The sequence below is a fragment of the Bombus vancouverensis genome, chromosome 7 (genome assembly GCF_051014615.1).
Source record: "Bombus vancouverensis nearcticus chromosome 7, iyBomVanc1_principal, whole genome shotgun sequence".
In the NCBI taxonomy this organism is placed as follows: domain Eukaryota; kingdom Metazoa; phylum Arthropoda; class Insecta; order Hymenoptera; family Apidae; genus Bombus; species Bombus vancouverensis.
This window is the reverse complement of record NC_134917.1, coordinates 12,454,558-12,477,453: the sequence shown is the minus strand read 5'-3', so window position 1 is coordinate 12,477,453 and position 22,896 is coordinate 12,454,558. Positions and strand designations below refer to the sequence as shown.

Genomic DNA, 22,896 nt, shown 5'->3' with positions numbered 1-22,896 from the left:
GCAGGATCTCCAAGAATCGCGACGCACGCTCGTAATTATCAGTTTAATTACGCCACTGTCGCTGACTTCGAATGAAGTGGCGCGAGAAACTCGTCCTTGGAACAGCGTTTGGAAACGTCGTGTTCCTAGAAACCCGATCTTCCCGTTCGTACTCACTGTGAACGCTGATTTATTATTATTATTTATTTTACTTAAGGACGCGTCAACCTACTTTTATGGTCATTAGCGATCGCGATTAACGGAACGAGAATGTACAAAGAAGAACGTAAGATACAATAAGTGAATTACTATTACTAAAACTAATAGCAACCATACATTTTGAACACACATACACACATAGATATATATACACGGTAAAATAGCAGTACGATTAACTTAAGCTTAAATTAATAGGGTACAGTGTATGTTAAAGCTAAGTTGGTAGTTTGCAATATCATACTTGGTGATAGAAATTAATATCTTTGAGAAAGTAAGGAAGATTTCCCGCAATGGTTTTGATGATTCAGACATGTCTGGGAGACTAAATTTAATTTTCTGTCGGGAGACGTTACTACAGTTAAGATGATTCGCAGACGGAATACAGTTACAGTGATTTCATTTATTTGGCTGATTTGTAGTTATAAGGCGAGAGTGTGTCAGTTGTGGTGTAATTCTAAGTCTGCTGGGAATAATTTGCTTTTTCCTATTACGATGATTTATTTCAAGTAGAATTTGCATATTTTAGTATTGCTTAATTCTGTTTTACGTTCGAGAAAATAGCATAATAGCCGTTACTAAACTTTGTTGAAAAAAAATGTTATTTACTTGCCGTTAACCCGTAACTGGTTTGACGTTCGTTTCATCACAGTATAATAGAGAAACTCGTAGAAATATTTCGAACAAGTTATAAATAAATAACTTTCTTTAGTAGTGATTTTTACATCTTTCATTTTGCAAAAAAAAGGAAGTCAAGCAGCTTTTCTATCGCAAGTATTGCAAATACTTTCAGAGTTTTATCCTCATTCTCTCATGTTTTATATTTCGTTGGGTAAAAAGGCATCTAGAATATTTGCATACACGTCGCTATTTATTCCTTGGACTGCCTTTTATGCTCGTGCACTCAAGAATACTAGGTAACTGGGTTACGCAGACACGTCGAACTGATTAGAATTGTGTTACATGGTGATATATGCATACGATAGCTAAAGAGAAATTATAAAATTTTTAGAACATCGTATCACGAGATACCGAGATAAGCTTACGATATAAATTTATGCCACGGGAAAAATAACATTGATAAATGAAAAATTAAAAATAGGTGGATATCCTGTGTACTATACGTAACCAATTTCCTTTCGCGATATAATTTTCTCTACCTCTGTAAATATAATTTTGAAGATAAATTTTCGTCGCCCCCATCGATCACTTTAGATGAAAAATCGATTTTCGATGTATTAGGTTGTCCCAATAGTTTCCTTCGTTCAAGGAAATAATAAATGCGCGACATTTTCTGTTTTATTTTATTGAATTATGTATGATCGATTTTGTTCCAGCAGAATCAACAGAAATGGGTCATACATAATTCAATAAAATAATACAAAGCAAAAAATCTTGTGCATTATTTCCTTATAAAACGAAAGAGACGGTTATAAGAAATTAAAATAAAAATGAAACTGCCAACTGATCATTTTACGATGAAACTCAATAATAACTTTATCGAAAAGAAAAATAAATTTTAAACAGATTCCTCTACTGCCATTCGTTTCGTTTGCTGAAATCTTTGTAGTCGAATTGTCGATTCTCTCCGCGAGTATGACTCCAATTTCAATTATTTAAAATTTCTGTGGCAATACATTTAATTGAAAACCAGCTCTACAAATTATTCCTTCGGCGCGTTAAATCGTTATCGAGCCACGAAGCACACGTGATAAAAATATTCGAAACGCGAGACCCGGTACGTTTCATCGTGATCAACGTTTTCTTCAACTACTTAGGTATCCATTCTATCTGAGAGTCGAGCTTCCCATTGTTCTGTGCGGTTTCGTTGCACCGTTAATCCTGGCACATGGCAGCTTGCGCAAACCCGTAGCAATAAACAATCAATATGTAGGCATCATAGTGACCTCGTTATCGATGGTCAAGCTTGGCCTGTGCCCAAACGAACAGCCGTGTTCTTTCGGTTCCTTTTTAGAAAAAGGTGTCAGAAATGTAGCTGGTTGTCGTGCCGCAAGAAAGCGACGACGGACTTTTGCCAAGCGATCATTCTTTCCTCGGCTGTGAAAGAAATTCCCTCTTAAACGTTGATTAATTCGATTTTAGTCACGCGAACTTTTGGAAAACTGTCTTGGCAATGGAAACACGACGGGCATGCGAAAGGAGTGTAAATCGACTATCGATGATTCATCGATTTTTGTGAAAAAAAACTTGTACGATATCACAGCTGTGCTGCATATATTTACGCTGACTGACGAAAGTAATCGAACATTCGTGATCAGCGTTGGTTAAAATTACTGTAAAACTATGACTACTTGGAAATTAGAAATTTGTGCCATTTAAAAGATCAAGATATAATTATTCCTTAAATCTTCAGTCGTGTAGATTGTCTCATTTCCACAGTGGTCTTTCGCGTTTTATATTTCAAATGACGAAGTGCTGTAATCTGTTAGAAGCTAATTATACAATTGCAGGTAATCTGTAAATACTATTTAAGTGTCTTTAAACATCGAATCGTTCGCGGAAGCCTGTTTTCCTTCTTCGGATAAAAAATATAAATTGTTCACATGCTATGAATGTTCGTATTTAATGCATGACTCTGTTCTTTCGTCAATTACGACTGTCGCGTCGCAATAATTTTGCCTAATCAATGTCGTCTGATAAACTTGATGTCTGACATAATATTTGGTATAATTTAGGACGTACGTGTTACACGGATCAAGCGATGTGTAACTATGATTGAAGATTGAGATTGAAATCCGTGTTATCGGATGGCTCCATTAATTCGGTAGCATGACGATCGATGATAAAGACGTTATTGCACATGACGACGTGTTTAGACGTAAGTAGATTCGTCTGTATAGGTTCATTGGTCGTTGGATAACAGCTGTAATTATTCCGCCATGCACAGCTGTGAAATATCGAGAAACTGGCGTTGGAAAGACGAGTGTTGATCGTTCTCGTTCGTTTCTGTGAAAATTATTCATTAGCGCGCGGAATTATTTTGCATTATTTCATTTAATTATCCCGGAGTGAAAACTGTGAGAGTACACGTAGAAACAAAGTGTATAGCACCGATCGTCTATGGTTTGACACACGTATGCTTCGATCTAAATAAAGTGAAATTAATGGAAGAAAGTGATTTTCACAATGCACTTGTTCCAAATTTAGAGATTGCCCAATTTAATAACAAATGGTTTGTTAGAATTTAGAGAGCAACCACGTGAACCACCATGCTACAATTTCAATGGAATTTTGTAAAATATTTAAAAAAATATTCAATCGAAGGCACTTTGCTCTCCATGTAACATATTCCACCATGTACGAATTTAATTTATATTTGTTGAAAGCGGAGTAGTATCCGATAATTTTTGAAGTATCTCACGAAGAATATATTAGATTATAGAAATTTAATATTCCTCTTTCCAAGTAAAAATATTACACGGCACTCTTTATTTATTTATTACGGCACTTTTGACAAATATTTGTTAATTTCTCATTAATGTATCGAATTTCATTGGAATTAATATTTCATTCATTCTGCCATTTCTTCACTATCGTACACCAAATAGACATCAAACGATTAGCTTGCTTTTTGTATTAAATTAAAAAGTATGCACTTTTTACAGTCTCGCTATATAGACGTTATCAGAAATGTTCGTACATCTTTCTAAATATTTTAGTACGTGCCTTTATTAATATAGCGTTGCGTGCAGAAGTATGTAAGCTGCTATAGACTATGCTATCTAGAAGGATCTTTAAGCCTTAAATTGTTTCCGCTGATTAATGTTGCGGAAACAAAGTACCTAATCTAAGGTGTGTCGCATAACTCCGCGCCGTGTCGGAGAAAATATTCTGGCAACATCACGAAGCCTTAGCAACCGTTGCCAATCCTATTAAAAATGAAGCAAAAAATGAAATTTGTCGTCTTAGGAATAAAAAGCTTATACACGATGCAAAATATAATCCAAATGATCAAATATCTCATATATTATATAGAGTGATTTGGGAATCGATTGCTAATCTGAGACTCTAATGACTTGGACGTTTGAGAGAAAAGACTTAAAGACGAGAGAATGGCTGAGACGATATTCAAAGGCACATTGCTGAAAGGAGTTAGTATTTAAAATCGTTCGGTCTCGTCTCACTGGGCATCATCATCGTTTCACACGGTCGAATGACTTCATTCAGAGCTTGGAATCGTATTCATCCTTCGTTTCCTATAAATAGCCTACGCTATTTACTTTCTGAACATTTTTTCACTCTCTTCTTGGTAGCGGGTAATAAAAACTGAATGGCGTTTGCATTCGAATAGTCCGTTTGCACGTTCAGTGTGTTAGGTACATCGCCAGATTCTCTGCAACGTGACCGAGAGGAGATTAATGGAAACGTATCACTTCGATACTCTCGTTTGAGTTTCTGCAAAGCTATTTAACTTGGAAATTACATACTTAAAGTCGGACGAGCACCGAGCGAGCACTCGACTTATCTTCGCGCGGATAATTTGAATGATAACACGTAGAAATTTGCTGTAGGTTACGCGAGTTCGGTGGATCTTCGTATGTCAAAATTGCGTCTGTACGCATTCAGGTTGGGTGTATATTTGATATATTCGTGAGTTTTGGCATTTCCAAGTGCAAATTTTTATCGCGATTGGTACTCGTCTGTTTACGATTTGTCCGATGTTCTCGTTTGTCCGTTTGTCGAAACAAAAAGTTGTGATCAAATAAAAAATGTTCGCGTCAGCGCCGCATGTTCTTTTTCGTCGCAACGCGAAATCTTTCAAGAAGGAAGCTACGATGAGAATTGTGTGTGGACAAACTTGGCCAAATTATACCTCGCCAAAAAATTAACAAAAAGAAACTGTTGCATCAGAGAATCGTATCATCGCACCGTCACCAAAAATCGACTTCGTAAGATTACCAATATCCAGCTCCATTTGCCATATTCCAAAAATCAAACAATCTTCGTCCATTCCCATATCGTCGTTTATTTTACACCGAGATGAAAAAAGGAGAAAGACACGTTAAATCCGTTCAGCGTTCATCTCCATTTGAAAACTCGTTTTCTTCTCGTATCACGAACGGTGTCACGACGAAGAGAATAAAATCGAGCACACTCTACTCTTGGACACATAATGTCATAGCGTACAAAAATCCAGCTATAGATGGTTAATTGCGACTAGCCGATGTCATTGTATCCACCAGTCTAAATAAAGCTGTGCTTGCTCCAATGATCTTGACTGATCGATCACGTTTGGTCACGACCAGTGCTCTCTCTAGACTAGAACTACTTACTATCGAGGCTTTTCCGGGACGTTTTACATTAACAATCGCCTCCACGGTCAACTCTGACGAGCTATCTTTCCAAGAGGAAAATCGCCGTGGTACACCTTGACGATACCTTGTAGGGTAATCGAAACGTTCATGATGTATGCCTTGGATGCCTGTGACCGACTCGCTTCTCACACGTTACACGATGCTGCGATTCATATTGCGTTGGTTTCATCCTTGCGAGACGCTCGCCTTTGTATTTGTATTATATAAGATAACTTTGAATGTCGAATTTGTGTTTTCTTCTCTCGAATGGATACTCGTAGGTGTAGTTGTTCCTTGAAATTATTCCCGGTTCGCTTTCTTTTATATACGATAATTTAAATAGTAACTAAACATTTAATTTAATGTAACACACGTAAGTATCGAGATCGTAGAAAAATACAATTACCTTTGCGATTTCCTAGATTTCAGCATGTTTGAGATTAGAAAATTTGAGTAATCATGATTTTTAACATTCTACGTCCGAGTTTTATTTTTTTTTCACTTAACCAATAGTTAGTAGAATTGCATAGTTAACAATAATAAATAGCTTTCAAGGGACTTACTCCATCGGCTTATCCGTTATTTTCGTAAAGCCGCATGTGCAGAAAAGTCATGGAATTTTCAAAGATCGTATTTTCGACAAAAATCGCGACGGTTCAGGCCACGAAGCGCGCCTTTCTTTTCAATTTCGAAATCCAGTAATCCGTGACTGAGAAAAATACGACGAAGGTAGCGTGGGTGGCGAAGGCAAACGCGAGATATCAGCGTCATGTAGAACTCGTAAATGGTAGAGGCGTCGGGGCATGGGATAGGTTGTTGTTGTTGTGTTGTACGCGTGCATTTACAGTGTTTGGTACATCCTGTGCTGCATGGTGTAGCTTCGGAGGCTGCGCGAAGATAAATCGCTAGACTCGAACAAAGGTCACCAACATAGAGAAAAGCCTTTCGAGCGATCGGTTCAATTAAGAATTGAAACCTTTATTCACGTGATAAATGATGCATTAGCGAGAGAAAGAACAACATTTCCACGCGCTGGCTAATCCCTTCGTTTGTTTAAACGAAACCGTTAAATATTATTCTCATAGTGAGTTTCGTTGAATTATTTAAAAGCTGTTTTGTCGACCATTCGCGGAGAGACGCGATCCCAAGAAGCGCGTCAACAGGAATCGTAAATTCCCGTTACGATTTTACAATCGAAACTGATCGATCCCCTAATTCGTTGAAGATAATAAAGGTAGTTGAATTAATTACAACGCTGAGGTAACAGGTTATAATGTATTCTTTATTCCAACAACAATTGTAGACAAGATAATTACGCTCGTTGTGTGTATGTATATATTAATTAGATGAGTTATCAAAAACAGATATAGTTAACGAATATATGTCGACTGAGTTAAAGTAGTGAACCCAGCGCAGAGATGTTGACTGATCTATAGTTGTAGATCCAGTAAAGTTCGGTGATGATGCTGTCACGTGCTGGGTGTTGGTTGCCCCACCACCTGTCGCTTACGGGTGAAAATTCCGGGAAAAATAGGAAAACCCACGTTTCCCCACTTTCATTTGGTGGAGCAATAACTATACAGAACATCTTGACCCGTAGTTGTTTTATGCCACTTAACGGCCTTAACGGTCACATCGAAATGTTTAGTTTTACGGCAGTTCTTTATGATTATTATGGTGCAACTAGTTATATTAACATAGCGAGTGGCCGCCTCGACCGAGGGATGGATTCCGGGCTACGCAAATTGTCACCGGACGTAACAGAGGTATACTCGACTTTTGTTAACTTTACTAAGAATTTTGAACGTTTTGAACATTATTCGATATTTCGATTTTAAGGATAATTATTTTCCAAGAAAACGAAATCATAGTTGATTACTACGGTTTATGTCATCGCGACGTGGGAACTGGAAATCAATAGTTGCTATAAATAAATCGTTCGGTATTGTTACGACGAGATAATAATAAAATATCATAGAGGTGATAAGTAAATAAAACAAGGTTTACGAAGATAAAGTTCAAATTAGCATCACAGAGTATTAACATTTCGATATCAAAGGTAGAAAGAGAAACTAACTCGGATATATTTGTAAATGAATGAAAACATGATGCGTGCGTGTATAAAAACGAATCAAGGGTTAAATTCTATAGAGCACGATGTAATTGATCTTTCAATAAAAACAATAAATAAAATAAAACATGACTGTGTAGTAACATAAAATTTCCTGATTACGCGTGTTTACTTTTCGATACGCTTCTTGATTTAGCTTCTCCTGCAAAACGTACAAAGTTTACTTGATAACGCAGTGTAGTTTATTCACCTGCATTAGATAACGTAAAGATACCAATATACGCAGTATAGATACGCGAACATCTTTTTCCAGCTCATATTACGTTCCATAGAGTCGATGACAGTATAATTTTTTTCGAACGGGGGGCGTTACGATTAAATGTATATTATTATTGTTAATTCTCTTCAGAGAGTTTCAACTTGTAATTTTCTAGCTCTGTAAGAAGGCGATAAGTACCGCTTTCAGTCATCAATTCGCCATTAGGTAGAAAAAGCTCGGTAGATACGACTCAACGTGCTATTATCACAAATTTGCCAAAGTGTTCGGATGTATTTGAGCGGTGATGTATATCAAAGCTGAAATATCTATTTTATTTTTTTCCATTAAAAAGATCCAACCTCCCTTCCCATAGAATAAACAGTCTGAAACTCTTTTTTAGCGGAAGCGTAAGCGGATAAGCGCTCATGAACGATAGTATATGGTAGAAGCGATGAATGGTATCGCCGGCGATGTGTTAAAATTCTGACTCAAAAATAACCTGCTTTTTCGAGAACATGTCGTAAAATTGCCAATGAAAATCTCCATGTATTTTGTTCCGTTGAACGAGGTACATTTACGATGCAGCTGTACTTGCAATATTCTGCTGTGCTTTTTATCGCACTGTTACATATTTATCATATTTACATTATTAAATTGCGAAGAATGATAATAGGATTACTAATGATAGCAATCATAGGATGAGACGTAATAACGTTAGCTACAATGTTGCCACTAGTAGAACAATAGGCAAACATAGCACGGCGAAGTTTACTGCTAGTTAGGTTTCTTTGCTCGTAACTTGTAACTACACACTGTTTCCTTAGTCTTTGTTCTTTAACCTTCTCAGTTAGTTGAACGAGCGTTTAGTTCAGGATATTAGATATATGTACGTATGCGAAATTTATGGCAACGTACGCTTTCAGAGCAAACAAGATTTCCTGATAATATTTGAGAATTGGTTCAGATAAATAAGCTGTTAATTTGCTGAAATGTCTGCTATCTTATTAATCATGTTGAATTTCTAATATTTTATGGATGCAGTAGGTTGCAACATTAATTTAGACGTAATTTCTTATTCGTTTTTTCATCAATCGAAAATATACATTTTTCATTTCTTTCACAGTGTAATTCTGCTCATTAAATTACAATTTTTATGATAGGCAATCAATATGATTCTGTTTTGTAACTCAACAATTTTTTAATCGATAGTTCTAATAACTATTAAGCTTTTAAACTGAGTTTCGTAAACATTGATTTAAAAAATAGAATAAGAATAGAAAAATGAAGGAGAAATAAATAAATGGTTGCTTTAATTCCATACTATTGCTCAATTGGTAAATTAATTGTTCTATTTATATCGTTTTATCCTATTTCATTTATTTTACCATAATAAATAACGTTAACGGCATAGCAATATTCTCTCGTATAACGAACTCATTGGAGAATCTTAATGTTTGATGTTAGGCCTTTCTTTAATTGGATGATGGACGATCGTCATCACGGCCGTTATACAATACGATTGTCAAGGATGGGAACGATTGTCAACAATAATTTACTGTTTTACCTACTTATCCAATCGTTTATGCACACTATGCGGTAATAATATGTATCCGTTAGTTTTTTAATGGTCTCTCATTTTCTAGTCAGGCTTCTTTAACTTTCATTTCGTATTCATAATCAAGTTCATCGCGTGTTAAACAAAATTGTAAAAAAGCGTGATGGACACCATTATGTTTTAGCATCTTCGTTCACCTAGAGCATTATTTAAATTTTACATATAACGAATCGTTCGTAGTTCGTGATTCAGGAAAGAATTTCTCGCCTTACAGCGCTTAAGAGCACTTTAGAAATAATTTACTGACACAATTTTGGATATATTAACGGATGTAATTAAAATAATTTCGAATAAACTAACTACGTTTGAAAATGCGTTGTTCGTATGAAATACAAAATCCGATAGGAAATTTATCATTGCTCTTTTAGTTGATGTTGTATCAAATTTTGTATCGTAACTTATCACAGAAGCGAATACTTCCAGGTTTTTTTAATTACAAATTTTCACGCGTCACTGTAATGGAATCAAAGAACTGTAAGAAAATTAGAAATGTGAGGAAAGGAAAAAGATTTGTAAAATCTCGCTTGTCGTAAAAACTGGTATAAATTTCCTGTAATTGAAAATGAAATGAATTAAATGGTATAATTTGTGAATCAAATCCTTATTATTACGTTCTAAAGTATTTCCTTGGGAAAGAGAGAATAAGATCATTCGTTTACATGGAAATTAGTATGTATGTATAACTTCATCGCAATTCAGGAGATAACGACGTACATATGTATTTCACGTTCAAATACTCAGCAGTGTTCCATGACAGTAAATCATCAGGCGAGGTTCCATGCTATAGAGAAACGTGATGGGATTAAATAAGTCGTTCACGCTTGTACTCAAGAGGGAACCGATGCACGCAATTCTGTAATATTCTCGTGTAGTAAGCTTCTCCAAAAAACGAGATCACCATGCTTTTTCATACACACATTCTTTTGCCAGTAGAAGTTTGCGAAAAGTTAAAATAGCTTCCAGAAGTTTCCAATCGCAAAGAAATATAGAAGCATGGAGTATAGCGTGGTTTACAAACTCTACTGTCTGTTTAAACTTCGTGTGAAAGTAACTTTATTATTATTATAATGTTTAGTACGTTTCACAAAAGAATTCTTCGCTGTGTATAGCACGAAGTTGAGAGTCGTAGCACAAAAACGTTATTAAACCTTTGTAGGAAAAATATACAACGTATATTTCTGAGGTGGATAGGTCGTGATAGGTGCTGAAGAAAGACTAAAGTATAATTTATATATAAGTATATTTATTAACAATACTCTCGATATACACTTTACGTAGAGCTCATGATTATACTTAGCGGTTCGTACTTCGCGGTTACAACTCGATTTCTAGACGATGCGTTACGATAGCGTTCAGAAGAGTGCGCCATACAAGTTCGGATGATGATTGCTCAAGATGCGTCAAGGAATTCTAGTTAACTACCAACTGACTTTCCGTCACGAGAATACTGCAGAGGAGAATTATAACGAGGTGTGTCTAAGAATACAAGATCATCGGATTCTTCGAGGAAAGCCTTCGTTTTTTTTTTTTTTTTTTTAATATTTATTAAAATTACAATCAATTCTCGCGTTGAGAATTTTCAGTAATTTTTCTGGCGTGGCGCAGTAACATGGCTTATTATTTATAATAAGTTGACACTTATTATAGATAAGTATAATTTGTACGTAGGTATTGTAAATAAGTAAATGTTACTTAATTTAAATAACTAGTTGAATCTATCGTTTAGGTCTAGCGGGTAGTGTCTCTTCAGCCTGCGGATCTGGTCCGTCGTATCAAGTAGTCCAGTGATTAGGGGGTTTCGGTGTTTGTTGACTCTTTCGCTATATCTGTCGCTATATTTTGCTATTTCCTCTTTGACTGTGGGTATCTTGAGTTCGCGGTGTATTGTTTCGTTGGTAACATACCAAGGTGCATCAATTAGGGATCTTAGCGTTTTCGATTGAAAACGTTGAAGTATTTCAATGTTGGAGTTGCTTGCTGTTCCCCATAGTTGGATTCTGTAGGTCCAGACAGGTTTTATTACGGTCTTGTAGAGGGTAATTTTATTCTGTATGTTTAGTTTGGAGCGTCGGCCCGTGAGCCAATAGAATTTTTTTAGTTTGTCCTTTAGTTGCTTCGTTTTATCTGAGATATGTTTTTTCCAAGTTAGCCTCCTGTCCAGGGTCATGCCCAGATATCTGACTGAATCCTTGCTAGGAATTATTGTGTTGTTAATGGTGATGTGGGGGCAGGTTTGTTTTCGGAGCGTGAAGGTTACATGTGAGGATTTTTTTTCGTTAATTTTGAAGCCCCATTCATGAAACCACTTTTCCATGGAGTCGAGACATCGCTGGAGAGTGGATGAGGCAATTACCGGGTCTGCGTTGGTTGCTAATAACGCTGTGTCGTCAGCAAATGTTGCTATTGTTATCTCGTTTGATACAGGTAAGTCGGCAGTGTAGATGGAGAACAGTAGGGGTCCGAGGACACTACCTTGGGGTATGCCAGATTCTATTGGGAATGTTGCAGAAGTGGTGTCTAAGCATTTAACCATGAATTGCCTATTGGTTAGGTAGGATTTTAGGATGGAGTAGTAGGGGTGTGGTAGGATTTTTTTAAGTTTGTATAGTAGCCCTTCATGCCATACTTTGTCGAATGCCTGTGAAAGCTTTCGTTAGGAAAATGAGGGAAATGGAAGTCGTTGTGAATTGGTTAATCTCTAAGTTGATGGTTGAGGAAAGATGCTAACCGTCTTCGAGAGAAAGTTGCTAGCATTTAGGGAATACGAAGACAAAGACTATTTGTTCGTTTGAAGAACCTTAGCTAGAGAATTCTAAGATTTATAACGGATCCTTAGGCTAATAGCAAATATGCTATTAACATTTTCGACATCTGGCGATCGTCTCTTGCGAAGGACAGAGTCTTTGTGTAGCAGGGCACGGGACAGAAACCGTTGGAAAGTTTGCTGTCGAGTGTTGTTGCATTTCTTAATTCGGCGAATTTGTGCAAAATCATTTTTATATTGTTCGTTTGTATTACGTTGTAAGATCGTGGCGTTTTTACCTCGCATTTTTATTCGAAGAACATATTGGCGAACGTGATGCGAAATTTCAGTTTAACGATGTTGAGAAAAGTCATCGTTCAGCAGCGTGCAACGTCACAAAGTAACGTTGCTTTTAATTTCATGTATTTTGGGAGTATTAAACGAGTAGGTTTCCGGTAACACAGCTACAAAGTTTTCCGAATTTCGACAGAGAAATAGTTAATTACAGTGGTTGCGGAGTTTCTCGGTAACAGAATAACTAATTGCAGTGCATACAGAGTTACTCAGGTAGCTACAGGTATAACTAATCGCAGCAAGCAACACTTATTTTCTGCTAACTTTGATTCCCGCTGGGAAGTATATTTCCATCGACTATTTAAGGAACGATGGATTTGCAAAGGGGGGGAATAACAAATGTATTTCTATTAACTGAAAGCTATACGGTGTTCATACTCGTTTATATCATGCTATGCTATTAAAGAGAGGATGCTCGTTTCCCCTTCAAGGAAAAATCCTGTTCCGATGATGGAATGAAATTCCTTTCTTTACGTTAGTTACAGAAATTTTAAAGTCTATCCATTTTGGTTTTTAGCGAGATCACGTACTTCTACATATGTGTGTTACAAGCTTCATGTACAAGCTACATGCATGCGATGTACTTTTGCATATTATAAATGTATGACGTTAATATTATACAACAGACGAACAAAATTATTATGCGGTGTATTATCTTTTATTTCATGGCGAAGTAAATCACCGAAAATGCATAAAAATGATTTCCTTTCTGTATAATTCCGTATCTTCATACATCGCGTATCTCGTCACATTTAAAAACGCACGAAAAATCTGCAGTCCGGACAACGCCTACGTCCTAAATTTCCCTGCAACAACCTGTCAAACAAATTCCACTGAGAATCAATCTTATCGTACCGCTTTCTCTCACGATTCGACATCGACAAAAGCAAACGGAAAATTAACATCTACGCACTTTCGACTCTACCCGATACGATCGAGCGAAGAAATTTCTCATCGTCTGTTCAGGGTAGACTCGTTCGCAGCAGTTTTCCTCGAACCGCTGCCCTCGCGGTTCATTACGGGCCGTAATTTACGGTCTCTCGATTAAGAACGATTTTCTCGTTTCCTGGCGTCCTTCGCTATACTCTGCTGCGGTACTGGTACGAAAGGAAGAGCATCTCGTCCAGTCACGTCCCTTGTGAAAAGACGCCTTCTTCTGCAACCTACCGCCAATCGACTTACTACATATGTGAATCACAATGATTCGCCTTCCCCCTCCGGTTTCCAGCGTCACAGACCTAACGATATTCGTGCGAGTGCACGAGGCCTAGAGGAGCACGCCAGCTGACTCACGCAGCCACCACCATAGAGTCCTCTCCACACGCGCGCACACACACACACACACACATACACGAGCTCTCTTTCGCTCCTCTCTTGCCTGGCATACACCGAGAAAGAGAATGAAGCCACGTTTCGCCTCTAGTCTCGCTCCAAACTCGGAACACTTCTGGTATTCGCGGTCAGTTCCGTTCTCTAGCAGCTCGGCGCGCCACGCTGATTAACGGCCCGTCGATTTCCCCACGGACATTTAACGATTTCCCAGGGAAAATAGACACAGTTCATCAGGATCGTGTGTACAACGCTTGAAATTATCGGCTTGTTGGAAAATTATAATGGAAGCCTGATTTTAATAGCGATTGACGTTTACGTAGAGTTTAACGTGGCTTCGTTAAAAGTTCCAAGTTCGCTTTTTTTTACATCATTTTTTACGTCATCGAAGATTACTAAAATGTGCGGTCGATAAAGGAGAATCTTGCGTAGTCGAACCGAGGATATTCAGAGAAGCTGATGGATCGAAAGTGATTCTATTATAACTGTGCCAGTGTTCGGTTTCGGTTTTTATTCAATTCTCGTGACTATTCGAAGATCGCGCAATCTCGCGCAATTGACCAAGCAGATTTCTGTATGGTCGATATAGTGGAAAAAGGACACGTTCAGAGAAGCTTCAGGATCGATAGTATCTTTATATTTTTGTCTGTGTTTGCTTCCCTCGTGCCCGTTTCTTCGCCGTATTTTGTAATGTAAATCATGGATAGCAGCGGTGCTAGATATACGCGGGAAGGAATGACAATGTACCAAACGGGTATCGTTCTTTTATGCGACGCCACGGTTGAATCAGTTTTGCAGCGACGACTGCGTTAAGATCAGTCTCTGGCTCCTTGCCACGTGAAATTTGATTCACTCCGATATTATATCGCAGGAATGCACTCGACTTTGTTACGACGGAAATTACGAGTACGAATCTCTACAGACCAATATTTTATATAAATCTTTTCTACGCTATCGTGTTCGATCCCCGATGACCTTCCACACGAACTTCCTTGTTACGATGTAAATTCAGAAATAGTCAGAATACGAAAGAGTACTTAGCACTGTCGTCTGTGGAATTTTGATGGTTTTCTAATTTTCGCTGCTCGAGTTCGATATGAAGATAAAAGGAGTTGCTGCGTGTAAAATTGATTAAAAATGTATGCACGATGGAAAATTTATTAAATAGAAATTATATTTTTGGAGATATTTCACGAAGAGACAAGAAACTGGTAATATCGTTTTGTACGTGTAATTAATAGTTTACGTGCAATTGATGATTTTCTACGTGAAAGAAGGAAAAATCGCGGTTCACTATGGAACGGCGGGTTTTTAAATAATTCGAGGTTGAAAGTGTCGAAATTTAGTGATTTCGTAAGCAACGTTCGTAAATCATCGCCGTGGTTCGATGAGTTTTTGGAAAGTGTCGATGTCGTACTGTGCACAGTGGCATTGCCGGTGACGTTCTCGAAACAAACAACAGTTTCTAGGATGGCTAGCGAAGTGATGCTGGCGCCCACCACGACGCCTGGAACATCTAGACGGGAAATAGACGACGTCAGAGATATGGTTAGAAACGCGACCGTAACCACCATTTACGTAAGTTACGAGATTCTCTATCTATAGTATCACGCTAGACACAATGTAGACTACCGGATTACAGCGGTTATTAATCTTCCCTTCTCTTCCCCGATAGTGTTTCTTATCGAACGATCTTGCGGAAAACTTATCTTCTAACTTCGCTTTGCAACGTCCGAACGCGAAATTTTTGAAATTTTTGACCGTGACTGCAACGTGAAAGTATAAAGTACGTAGCTACGTAGGTTTCATGACGTTGAGTTGGAGACGAGACGAAGCCTTTAGGTGGAGCATGATATTAAGCAAATTATAAAAGTTTGCCTGAAATTGATCGCTCGAGGATTACCGCTTCACAGTTGGACAGGAGAATCGCTGCAAATTAAACTCGCGTTTAAAAAGTATCAAAAGTAGGACGTACGTTTCTAGCAAACCTTTTATCTACGATGATTTTGATTTTACATGGAATTATTCAGCCTTTCTTTCAGACCACCGTATACGTTTCCTGTAAAGCGGTATCTTTCGTCAATGATTTTATCTGCACGATATAACTGGTGTATAGAAATAAATTAAACGCGAGCAGGATATCGAAATCAGGTTTAATATAACGAACACGGTTCGAAATCTTCGCCATTAATTTGCAAGATTGTTGACTAAACTAACAGCGTATATTTAACGCGTTTATTTATGCACGTTGTCTAGTGTTACTTGCTCGATTTAAGAGAAAACTAGGCCGCGTAGAAAATTAATAACGATTGCGATACGAGATAGTTTCGAAGGAAATTTCGCGATATCGGTTGTATCTGGTAGTTGTTCGCTGAAGCAACTTCGGTTGCACAGGTTATCGGTTAAATGTATATCCGTTACACGGTCGACGTTTATCGTTGATCGATGAAAGAAATCTGCAACTACTACGATGTTTCCGTGATTCATTGGCAGTCGTCGCGCCGGGAAACGCAGTAGTTTACGCGTGGAAAAAGTCAGCTCGTAGATCGAGATCGTAAAAATAAGTGCTTTTAAATTCGAGATCGTAAAAATATATGCTTTTGCAATTGTGTTTTTCGTTCGGTATAAAATTGAACGTTAAAATAACGTATTGACGAAGTTGTGAAAGATTCACTCGAAAAGTTTTGTTAATTTTCTTCGCTACTACGTGATTCATGAATTGCAAACACGTTAATCTACATCCATTATTCAATTTGTTTGTTGCAACGATGTTATCGTTGTTGAATAGCATTTGTCATTTTTAGACATTTGGAAATTACAATGATACGAACGTATTAATTTTTGTTACACGAACATTCCATCTCCGATATCGAATTTTATTATTTCAATTTCTTCGATAGTAGCAATGTTATTTTTGTATAACGTTATCACTGTTGAATAGCATTTTTCATTTTTAGACATTTTCAAATGATAATGATACGAACGTATGAATTTTTGTTACACGGACATTCCATCTCCGATACCGAATTTTATTATTTCAATTTCTTCGATACTCTAGAGAACCTTACGTGTCACACTTTACACACAGCAATTTGTTCTTATCTGTTAACTAATGAATATTACAGTGTAAAATTGCTCTAATAAATAATATAAAGTGTGCTTCGATAGAATTAAGATAAATTACACTCCAATAATCTTAATAACTCTTCGTAGCAAGAGTTTCTAGTTCAATGTACTGTCCGAGGTCACAAGCTACCATAATTAGATTTATGAGCGAGATTGCAACCGCGTGTTAATACTAGTACGTGACGTGTTTCGAGCTAAGGAACATATTTCGGATGCAATGTACGTAATTTCGTTATTCTCACTTGTTTACTAGAACTGCTCGTCGTATGGCCGCAGTGACGAAGGACAATAGTGTCAAGGACAAGATTTCGCTCTCAAACCGTGAAATGGTCACGGTGTCTGAACAGTAATGATCGTGAATGGTGTCATTTTTAGCGATGCGGCATTGTCGATTTATGTTCTGCTACCAGCGTTAGGGCAAACGAGACTTTTTGCTTCTTTAAGGTTGGTTTTACTCGAAGGTAACAAAGGATCCTCGCCGGTTTCTCAGCAAGGGAGATATTTTATATAGGGAAAAAGAAAGGACAATTTACTGGAATTCTGATAGAGGTGTGCAAGTTATTATACACATTCAGTCGAGAAGACTGAAGATTCGGTATGCGGCGAAGCAACGTCTAAGAATGCTACCATTGCCAAAGTCCAATAAAATGAGTATTTCGCTGACAGAAGCACAAGAACGAATCTGCCCGTTTAACAATGGCAAGAAACAAGTGAACAAATTTTATGCTTGTAATTATTCTTGTAAAACCAGTCAAGTTTTATTTCCTTACCGATTTCGTCGTATTTCGCTTCGCCTCTGATTACCAGATTGTTTCATCCGATAAATCGAGGAAATCTGACAGGAGTTTTGCCTTCGTCGCGTGTGAGCCCTTCGGTTGTAAACGTAAAATGGCACTTTGCGTTGCTTGTCCATTCTGTATTCCCGAGAAAACGAACCGCATGTAAGCTGGCGCTTTTAAAGCGTTCCCATAGATCGCCACGGTGTAATTTTCTATACGCTTCGAAAGATTTTCAATGTTCTGGGTGTTGTCGACTCGTTGCACAACTAATTAACAGGGTGATCACGTATTCAACATACAAGAGCTAGTGTAGTCGTACGCTTCGCGTGTCTGCGTGCATCTCGCACTTCCTTTCGGTTCTGCGTGGATTGATATGGTGAACGCGTAGGTTCGGAATGACGTTCGGGGTATCTACTTTTGCAAACCAGTCAGGATGTTACAAGAAATCGCAATGGTTTGATAAATAAAGTTCTCTGGGCGTAACGTCGCGCCGCCGTCTCCCTGGCCGCGTTGTCGCCCATCAATGTGTAGACTAGACACTCTAATCTCTCGTTACTTCAACAATGACCGGTTTAACGAACGTGGGTGGTGATCGATCGACGCAATAATTTCGTATTAATGAGTTTTTGATCAGGTGTTAGATGGAAAAAAAGGCTTTCGAAAGTTGCGTTTTTCCCTTTCGATTTTACGATCGATGGATTTTATCGATTGTATTAATTGAGAAATGATTCTAGCGCGTATTAATAACGGCAAGATCAAGCTCTAATAGAAATCAATCGATTTCCTTTGTTGAAGTTTCACCGTTTTTAAAAATTAGAAATTTTTCTTCATCATACGTGTATGTCTATGAAGAAAAAAATATATTTAAAATCGATCGACGAGGTGTGGTCAACGATGTAGATACAGCGAATTTGTCGTCGAGAAGCTTTTCAGAAAGAGAGAGAGAGAAAAACATGGAAACTTTTACGATTGTATAACGGAGCATGATATTCATAGTAACTGCGAAGAATTTAAATGAACGTCTTGTAAGGTTAATTAGAACGTTGAACGACGGATGCAGAGATAAATGATGATAGGATGAATTCTTAAAATACCTCTTATTATTTTACTTCTTCTTTTTTCTCTTTATCGAGTTAACCCTCCCGTAATTAAACGTGGTAACCATTATTACGCTTTTCTTCATTGTTAGAAATATCAAGATCATGCGCCCAGATTATATACATTCGCCAACTTTTCCGACTTCAACGCGTTTTGTTTTATATTGTGCATTCCGTTTCCATTTCCGTTCTTCGTTTTATTCGCTGTGTGATATACTGTAAATTCGTTTTTAGAAAATGGGCCAGGTAGCCCGAGGTAAAAGTAATATCGCACGAATACACTACGCCTGAAAATAGTAGCAACACTATACCTTTCGCAGTTCAGCGTTTCACTGCTCCATCAATACGCATATTTTTCTTCGATGTTGCCTTTTATCGAAATAAAGTAATATAGAACCTTCTAATAACAATTTCGTAGAAATTGTAACTAACTTATTAGTGATAGCTATTAGGATTGAAACAATACCATTAATATAGTGAAATTTTGTAAAAACCAATCAATTTATAAGGAATCGTTTGTCTTCAACCTTCGTTCGGTTGATGGATTATAAGTCTCATGCACGAAAAATTCGATTGACACATACAGGGTGTCACCGAATAACATGTGGCATGTTCAAGTATATTTGGTAAATTTCCAAACTCGATTTTCTCGAAAGCTAAACCTCAAATGAAAAAATTGTATTCCATATTTCGTTCTTATTTTTTCATAAGGGATCACCTCGTGCCTGTACATGTTATTTGGTCGCATCCTGTACGTACGGCCGTTGCTATTTAACTTTACCGTAATTTATAACTGGGCCGAGGGCTCGATAAAAACCCCGGTAGGGTGCTTGAGTGAATGTTTGGAAAGTCGATAGCCGGCGACTCGAAGTCGCCGTGCTCTGAGTGCTATGAGGTGTTGGCGATGATACGACTGTTTAGAGGGTGCGTGAGATAGTTTTCCCAATGGCAAGCGACGCGACGACGTCGCGTTACCGAAGAACAAAGACTTTGTTCAAAGGATCTGGCTACGGAATGTGGAAGACAGCGATGCCTTTTTGGTAAGCTTTCGAGCTGCAGCGACTAAACCGTGCACCACTTATTCCAATATCTCGAAAGAGTAGTCTTTTATAAAGAATTATAGCATATGTTTTAGAACGTTACAGAATTAAAAGTTGCGAGAAGTTTCAGAACAAAAGTAGATATAATTATAGCAAATCCTGGTCGTAGTCGTTAAGTGTTTCAAATGAGAGACATTTGCTTAAAGTATTATTTTACATATAATCTTTCTTTTAACTTTACGTTAACCCTTTATTATTACTTTATTATTACTGCGAATGTGACGTTTGAAATGGTTGGAATTGTTTATCACTCGGTGAAATGCTAATTAAATATTCGTGAATCACGAGATTTACGAAGAAGCTTGCAAAGAATTCTTTTCGTCTCTGGCGTCGTGTCTGCTTGCTGGAAACTCTGATAACGTGTATTTTCTTACTTTTCTTTAAGTGATAGATACGTACGTATCGCTATTTAGAGTTATATGGGCGTTTCTTTATGTTCTTCGAACATATCGAGGAAGATATTTCCCAATAAGAAGATAGAGACTGATTAAAATTGTTAAATTCGTTCGACTTACGGTATACTAAATATTTTTAAACTTTCTCAGTGTTTGATAAGTTTTCACGTTGCTCGAACTGCTGTTAAAAATAAACAACTTCGTTCTATATATCGATCAGCAGGCGCTTCCGCTTCTAAGCTTGTTCGCGGTAATTTTCGTTATCTCGGTGAAAAAATCCTGTAAACAGAAGCAATGAAAATAGATGCTGGGTATTTTTTTTCGTCTTTTTACGAAGAAATCATCGTTTCGCGAAATTAAAAGAATTAAACGTTCGAGAATTCTTGTTCAGTCTCACCGTGAGACCTTTGTGATCCTTGTAGGCGGATCGAAATGTGAGAACCAGCCGCTTCCTTGTTTGGTAACGCTGATCAACGCTTTCCAGCACTTTTTATTCATCCGTGACAACATATCTGGTCTCCTTACGGATAATTTACTGCAGAGTTTCGCTAGGTTTTTTTTTTAAGAAAGTCTTATTAGAATCTTAGATATCGCGAAATTTATTCAAATTAGAATTTCTAGAAAGTAAGATTGCATTTCAGTCTGAAGGATTATTTAATAGCTTTCTTCCAGGTTTTTTTTTGGATACTTGCACTTATTACAATTAAGACATTAAAATTTACGAAAAGAATTATGCCTGAACGCGGAAAGTTATTACGACGAATATCTTTGGAATTTCAAGTGCTTTCGAATTTATTCAAATTCGTATCGTATTGTATATTGTTTATTCTAACGAGGCTCGTAGCCTGCTACAATCTTTGTTTACGTAAGCGCACGGTTGCTTGGCTTTCTTTTACCTTTATGTTGCAGTTATTTCACTTAATAATCTATTTAGCTTATCAAATAATTGTAAGTCTTACCCTACTATCTTATATTATAATATATTCCAGCTTTGCTTTGACTCATTATTAGACTGCGGATTTTTATGCGTTTATAGGAAGTGTGAAACCGCAAAATTGCACAGAATGCACATAATACGGAAATATATGTAAAGTACTAAAATGCTCTCTATATAATACTTCATAAGCTAAACACTTTTCCTACCAAGGTTTTATTTTCTCAATGAAATATTTTAAATTCAATATTCTCAACAGTATGGGTTTGCCCGAAAATCCGCGGTCTATTCGTTATCTATCACACTATAATATTGGGTTGGCAACTAAGTGATTGCGAATTTTGTGAATATCGCCTAATGACGAAATCCGCAATCATTTAGTTGCCAACAAAATACCTTATAATATATCTCTTTATCACAGCTCGCTTTATGTTTACTATTTTATACCTATTATTACTGGTATTCGGTTTCTTTGAGGATTGAGGTTTCCTTGAGGTTTTCTTGAGGTTTCTTTGGGACGTTATCGCATGTGGACTTGCTCCTCCAGGCATAGTGCCCTTATTTTCTTGCTTCCTTCCATAAAGTTCATTAGTTCTCTTATTTATCTCTCTGTATTTGTTCTTGCTGTTTCTGCCCACTCGCTGTTTTTTCGTATGTTGACCTAATTCGCTCGTACATGGAGCATTTGCTTAATACGTCGTTCCTATTACACATCCGGCGTGACAGGCTTTTTTTCTGTTTTGTTTCTTATCTCGGTTTCTGTTGCCTGTGCTAAGTTTCTTGTCACGCTTAATTCTCATATTATCCGTTTAGTCGATTGACGAGTGTTCATCTTGAAATACTCGGCGCTTTCAAACATTTCCATATCTCTGATACCTCTCAATGTTTCACTCTATGGATCCTTGTATTCTATTGTTATCCTCCCCGACTAGTTTTTCTCTCAGTATTTTCCCTTGAGTTTTCTTCTGTACTCTATCGTTTCCTGACTGTTATCGAATTTACAGCATCGTACTTTGTTTCTTACTCGCGTGACCCAGTTTCTTTCTGTGTTCGGCGATCTTTTGTTCAGTTCTTTCAGTTCTTCCCGACGACTTTCGCGCAATTTATTGAAATTAGGATTGTACAATTTGTAAAAAAAATGAAGGAATCATGGAGCAAACGTTGGACGAGAAGCGAGAAGAGTAGTAAAAGACGGTCGAGGCGGTAAAATTCATAGGATGGAGGAATTTCGAATTGGCTCTTCCGTGCCTTTCAGCGTGCATACTATATAATGATTCTATGCCTGAAACGGCTTCTTTAACGATCTAGCTGAGATATCAGAGTGGGTGCTTTGAAATAAATTCTGAAAAGTCGTATCGTTGTGCGTCGGTTCGTTCGAGTGCTTCTTTTCTGACACAGTGCTCTTTCTAGCAGTTTCGCCAACATTTACTCGAATTTCTCGAGTTCTCTTCGAATCGTCACCCCGTCATCGCCTCGTACAGAAGCGACGAACATTTGCAGGATCGGTGAAAGCAAATTGGTACAACTACATTCTAAAACCTTCTTTTTCCTCTTCTGTTTCGTACGTTGCAAAGGAGTATTCGC

At 37.5% G+C, this 22,896-nt stretch overlaps 1 protein-coding gene across 18 annotated transcripts in view; it reads left to right on the top strand.

The window, feature by feature from the left end:
* The window catches only part of Patronin (calmodulin-regulated spectrin-associated protein patronin), an 86,754-nt gene that overhangs the window by 5,639 nt on the left and 58,219 nt on the right, over positions 1-22,896 (top strand). The window contains exon 1 of one of the 18 annotated variants that reach the window (XM_076620134.1): positions 13,973-15,459. The exons of the other annotated variants lie outside the window; for them this stretch is intronic. Coding sequence (XP_076476249.1) covers positions 15,352-15,459 — 108 coding nt within the window. The 5' untranslated portion in view covers positions 13,973-15,351. Of the gene's footprint in view, positions 1-13,972; positions 15,460-22,896 lie in introns of those variants that run through there. 18 annotated transcript variants of the gene reach the window in all.